The 6,593-nt window shown below is 42.8% G+C and overlaps 1 protein-coding gene across 1 annotated transcript in view; it reads right to left on the reverse strand.

The window, feature by feature from the left end:
• COG3 (component of oligomeric golgi complex 3) overlaps positions 1-6,593 on the reverse strand; it is a 74,969-nt gene that overhangs the window by 25,106 nt on the left and 43,270 nt on the right. Inside the window, exon 15 of the mRNA XM_017870974.1 lies at positions 1,813-1,937. Coding sequence (XP_017726463.1) covers positions 1,813-1,937 — 125 coding nt within the window. The remainder of the gene's footprint in view (positions 1-1,812; positions 1,938-6,593) is intronic.

The following is a 6,593-nucleotide window of genomic DNA, read 5'->3' on the forward strand; positions in this document are numbered from 1 at the left end:
CCTACTGTTCTTCCTGGTTTCCTATTCCCATGCAACCTTTCTAGACCAACACATAGATTTGTAATGTGCAGTCATCTCTGGAAACATTCATGTGACCCTTCAAAAAATATTAATTAGCATGCTAGGCACTGTGCTAGATGCTAGAAATGTAGGCAGGTTCTGACCTCGTGGAGCCTTCGCTCCAACACGATCTCATATGGGGCTGTTTTTTAAATCTCTAAAACCAACTTTAAAACAAACCCTCAGTAAATCTACTTCTAAAAATACATCAGAATTGTATTTTAAGAATTCACGTACATGGGTCTTCATTACAGTATTATTTAGAACAGCCAAAAACTGAAAATAACATAAATGTTCAAAGACAGAGGACTGACAAATAAAATACGACTAAATCTAAATTATAGAACACTGTTTAAGAAATCAAAGAATGCTGAAGGAGGCGGTGAAATTCATAATCAAGTTTAAAAAAAAACAGGTTACAAAATGGTATGGGCAGTATGATTCTTTATTTAATTCTGCCATTCCCATAGGTGTGGCACGGTGGTTGGACCAGGACTCCCGTCAGTGCCCTTGCTTCCCTCCCAGCCTCCATTCTACATAAATATGAGCCTATTCATTATTAGGCCACTGTCCTGGGCCCTGGTCTCCAACTTGATGTTAATTCTCTTTTTACATTGCTTCTCCCCATTCTGTGGTTTCTCACAAGGCTATTACTATAGGAAGGAGAGATTAGAGCTGCCATCTGCTGGGTCACTAACCCTGCCTAGGAAAGCTTAAGATGAGCAGCTTAGACCAAGACCTTCGCCTTCCCCTGCTCAGCCTTAATGTATTTTACACTGGATTGTCTTTCCTCACCTTTGATCAGTAAGACTAAGTGTTAAGATTTGAATACAAGCTAGGCGAAAAAAGAATAAGCAAGTCTAAGGCATAAGACAAAACTGGCAGAGTGACCTCCTCAGGCCTACCTACTATTTAGCTAAAATCCCTGTTAAGCACCCTAAGAGGCTTTTTTTTACTAGAGTCTGTGATGACAATGGGTTCTATGTGGAATATGCCTCCTGTGTATTTTCCGTGGGATCCTGACTCTACTGCAGGAAGTTGCTGAATCTTAGCCTAATATCATTATTCAATAAACCTAATGGACACCCTGGGGAGGAAGAGATGCCAAATGTCCAAACCTCTCTCTGGAAGAGATCTCATCAGCTGGGCAAAAAGGCTGAGACATCTAAGTCTGTAGAAGTGATCTGGGCCCATCCTTAAGAGTCCCAGAACTGGGCAAAAGGCACATTTGGTAGCATTTCAAAATCTATAAGCACAAAGCCCAGCAATTATGCATTTTAAATTAAATATAGAGTAGTATACACTCTACTGACCCAATGAAATGACTGTGCAGTCCTAAGACTCTGGTATAAAATATCTCTGTGGTGTAAGGGTAAATGCACACTCCTTTTGAACCACGTCCTTAAGAAATAGTGGCATCTAGACAATTCATTACATGACTGCCATCTTTAATCATTGCTCCAAATGCAGTCAGGGTCTTCTCCTCAGGAATGCACATATAAAACGGTCATGCAAAATTTGCCCACACTTTTGAGGTGTCCATAGACTCCCCAAAGCCCATTACTGAATTATAAGTTTCTATAGAAAGTTCAGGTTAGAAATTCCTAAATTAGCTTGACCTCAAGTTACTTCTATATCTAAAAATCATGATTTTAAGAATATCCAACAAAATACTTTATCAAGATCTTAAAATTTAAATTAAAAAATATTTCAAGTGAAGGAGCAAGCAATTCACAGTAAAGATACACGTACATCTATGCATCTGTATAATTTGGAGAGACAGACAAGAGTTCTTCGAACCGTAGGATACCACATTCCATGAAGATCTGCTGGAGAAATTGTGGTCTGTGGTCTAAGATTAAGGGATTCTGTTGAACCTAAAACCCAAGTGGAAAAGAAGACACATTTCACACATGTGGATGTTTGTCTTACAGTAATTTACATGGCAACTATAAACTGTTTATTCTTATTAGCTATCAATAGCTAGAGGGCACCAATTTTGTCCCGCCTCAGTTTTCATCAAGAATACCATAAGAAATCTAAATCAGTGACAGGCGAGATTTAACACAGTGAGAACACACATGAATATGGACATACATACATTCCAGCTTCATACACATATGCTCAATCCAAGTTGCTTTTCCCAAATTGTGATCAATAATCTTTATGGAACATAGGAAAAGCATAATCACATTATAGAATGCAGCCATTAAAAAGGAGGCAGATCGGCCGGGCGTGGTGGCTCACGCCTGTAATCCCAGCACTTTGGCAGGCCAAGGTGGGCAGATCACGAGGTCAAGAGATTAAGATCATCCTGGCTAACATGGTGAAACCTCATCTCTACTAAAAATACAAAAAATTAGCTGGGCGTGGTGGCGGGCGCCTGTAGTTCCAGCTACTCGGGAGGCTGAGGCAGGAGAATGGTGTGAACCCAGGAGGCAGAGCTTGCAGTGAGCCGAGACCATGCCACTGCACTCCAGCCTGGGTGACTAAGCGAGACTCTGTCTCAGAAAAAAAAAAAAAAGAGGCAGATCTCGGGCCAGGGCCAGGCGAAGTGGCTCACACCTGTAACCCCAGCACTTTGGGAGGCCGAGGCAGGCAGATCATGAGGTCAGGAGTTTGAGACCAGCCTGACCAATGTGGTGAAACTTCATCTCTACTAAAAATACAAAAATTAGTTGCTAGGCGTGGTGGCACGCACCTGTAGTCCCAGCTACTCGGGAGGCTGAGGCAGGAGAATCACTTGAACCTAGAAGCCGGAGGTTACAGTGAGCTGAGATTGCGCCACTGCACTTCATCCTGGGCAACAGAGTGATTCTCTGTCTCAAAAAAAAAAAAAGGGAGGCAGATCTCTACGTAGTCATGAGGAAGCAGGTGGGAACCTGTGGAGGTGGAGGAGTAACAAGAAAACAAAGCACTTCTAAACAGGGGGATTAATCAAAGCAAGTTTGCCTGTCAGCCTGTCTTCCACACTCTGAGTCAAATCACATACAGGCCTAGTTAGTACAAATTCCCAGGTGACCAGAGCGGGCTTCCCCCCACCACTGGGAAAGTCAGAAAAGGCAGCCTCTGATGACTGTGAGGAAGAGCAGGTGGGGAGTGTGGTTGGGCAAAAACACCTCTGTAAGGGAAGTACAATCACTTCTGGGTCGAGGGACCAAATTTCAAATGAACCACGAAAAGTGGAGCTGGTATAATACTTTGAGACAACAGGTGATATTGAAAGATGGTCTAGGTATTAGAGGACATTAGCAAACTCATTAAATTTTTGGTGCAATAATGGTTTATTGTTAAATAAAAGATGTCATTATTTTTTGGACATGCTGAAATACTCAAGGGTGAAGTGTCGATGATGTCAATAATTTAAAATGGTTCGTCAAACATATTTACACACGCACACCCCAACACATATATATATACACATACACATATAAGTGTATATATGTGTGTGTATATGTGTGTGTGTGTATACATATATATATAAACATATATATAAAATAAAATGCTAAGTCTTGAATCCAAGTTGTGGGTATGGGTGTTCATCATTCATCTTTCTACTTTTCTGTATATTTGGAATGTTTTCAATAATAAGAAAATAGAAGTAGATCTATGATATAGAATTAGATCTATGATATCTATGATCTGTTGTAAGTTACAGAACAAACATAATTCATTTTTATAAATGGCTACAGCAGCATATGCTTACAAGAAGGCCTGGAGGTTGTATGGCATAGATTTGAGGGGAAAGGGATGAGGGAAATGTTGAGGCTTAGTGCTTTCTTTCCTTTTATTTATTTATTTATTTATTTTGAGATGGAGTCTCACTTTGTCACCCAGGGTGGAGTGCAGTGGCGCGATCTCAGCCCACTGCAACCTCCACTTCCTGGATTCAAGCGATTCTTCTGCCTTGGCCTCCAGACTAGCTGGGACCACAGGCGCCCGCCACCACACCCGGCTGATTTTTTGTATTTTTAGTAGAGACGGGGTTTCACTGTGTTAGCCAGGATGGTCTCCATCTCCTGACCTACTGATCTACCCACCTCAGCCTCCCAAAGTGCTGGGATTACAGGCGTGAGCCACCACGTCCGGCCTCTTTTTTTTTTTCTTTTGAGACAGAATCTGGCTCTGCTGCCCAGACTAAAGTACAGTGGCATGATCTCGGCTCACTGCAACCTCCACCTCCCGGGTTCAAGCAATTCTCGTGCCTCAGCCTCCTGAGTAGCTGGGATTACAGGCATGTGCCACTACACCCAGCTAATTTTTGTATTTTTAGTAGAGATGGGGTTTCGCCATGTTGGTCAGGCTGGTCTCAAACTCCTGACCGCAGGTGATCCACCTGCCTCAGCCTCCCAAAGTGCTGGAATTACAAGTGTGAGCCACTGTGCCCGGTCAGTACTTTCACTTTACAATTTTGTAAGCTTTTTTTCCAAAAAACAAAAACTACTTGTATAATTTTTTTTTTTCTCTTTTACCACTCTTAATTAACTTGTATAATTTTTAAATTTCTTCCACAAGAGCTCACTTTAAACTAACATTTAATTTGTATGAAGTATCTTAAAGAAAAAGAATAAACAAATTACATCAAAGAATATTTAGGAGATGAAATATTTATACTTTTCCTTAGGAATATGGTATGTGCAGGATCCCTTCTTCAAAATAAATTGCCAAAAGAATTTCCCCAAATAAAAGTTTAGTCAAACAAATGTGTTTAAGTACTTTAAAGCCAGAAGTCAGCTTGTGCTCATTTTCCCCTTTCCTGGGTAACTAATACTAGTTCACCAGGGCAAACCATCAAAAGCCAAGTGCCCCCTGGCTGCCTCTCCTGAGGAGCAGAGCAGGCCCCGGGACCAGGGCTTCTCCCACAGCCCTCCTGCACATCTGCCTCCATTGTCCTCCGCGGGCCTGACCTCCCCATTACTTGTTCTACATACAGAACAAAGCTGTGCTTTTATAAGGTACTGATAACTGGTCTCTTCACAAGATGGTCTCACCACCAATTGCCCTGACACCTCCTCCTATGCCATGAACTTCACATCATTTAAAGCCCTCCTTTCAGAGGCTTCTCATTCTCTCACTTCCAGCTTTAGAGGTGGGAACCAGGAAACCAGGAAAAGTGATTATGACATACTCTTTTCGGTTTTGCTCCACTTCCTACCTGATTAGAGCCTTGCTTTCCACCCCAAGTTATATCGCCATTGTGATAACACTGATAACTGCACAGATGACCAGCTGTTCATCCTTACCTTCTCAACTCCAAAGACTTTCTCTTCCATCCTCACAACCCTACCCCAGGGGCAATTCTTAATACTTGCAGAATTGTATTCTTATTACTTTCTACAGACTTCCTTCTTCCTCTCAACTATTCCACCTCTAAAGTTTTAAAACTTAGCATACCACTTTATAACCACAATGTTCGGGAGATTTTGATCTTCTCACTTGTTTACGCAAACTACACGGGCAACCCCTCCTCCTCTGACATCAATCACACTCTCTCACTTGCCCACTTCTGACCTCGCTGGCCGTCAGTTTACTCCTCTGTCTCCATTTGCTCCTTAACATCAGCTCTGGCTCAGTTTCTCTCCCAAGACGTCTGCTACAGTCATTCTACACTCTGTCCTAGGATGATCTTACACAAGCCCAAAGCATCAACTACACCTCATCCTTTATTTCTAAATCAGTCTTTCTCTCTACAGTTCTAGGGCAGTGCTGCCCAACAGAAATACAACGTGAATCATAAATGCGACACAGTAAAACGTCACATTTTCAAAAGTAAAAAAGTTAGCCAGACAGGATGGCATGAGCCTATGGTCCCAACTACTTGGGAGGCTGAGGTGGGAGGATGGCTTTAAGCCTGGGAGGCAGAGGTTGCAGTAAGCCAATATCACACCACTGCACTCCAGCCTGCCTGACAGAACCAGACCCTATCTCCAAAAAAAGAGTAAAAACAGGCCAGGCACAGCGGCTCACGTCTGTAATTCTAGCACTTTGGGAGGCTAAAGTGGAAGGACTGCTTGAGCCCAGGAATTCAAGACCCATCCTGGGCAACACAGCAAGACTCCGTGTCTATTTAAAAAAAAAAAAAATGGCTGGGCATGGTGGCTCATGCCTGTAATCCCAGCACTTCGGGAGGCCAAAACAGGAGGATTGCTTGAGCACAGAAGTTCGAAACCAGCCTGGGCAACATAGTGAGACCTCATCTCTTTGAAAGGAAAAAAAGAGTAAAAAGAAAGCAGGATTGGCCAGGCACAGTGGCTCACGCCTATAATCCCAGCACTTTGGGAGGTCAAGGCAGGCAGATCACCTGAGGTCAGGAGTTCAAGACCAGCCTGGCCAACATATAGTGAAACGCCATCTCTACTAAAAAATACAAAAATTAGCTGGGCGTGCTGATGCATGCCTGTAGTCCCAGCTACTTGGGAGGCTGAGGCAGGAGAATCGATTGAACCCGGGAGGTGGAGGTTGTAGTGAGTTGAGATAGCACCACTCTACTCCAGCCTGGGCAACAGAGTGAGACTCTGTCTCTCAAAAAAAAA

The sequence above is a fragment of the Rhinopithecus bieti genome, unplaced genomic scaffold (genome assembly GCF_001698545.2).
Source record: "Rhinopithecus bieti isolate Rb0 unplaced genomic scaffold, ASM169854v2 scaffold_5273, whole genome shotgun sequence".
Classification (NCBI taxonomy): domain Eukaryota; kingdom Metazoa; phylum Chordata; class Mammalia; order Primates; family Cercopithecidae; genus Rhinopithecus; species Rhinopithecus bieti.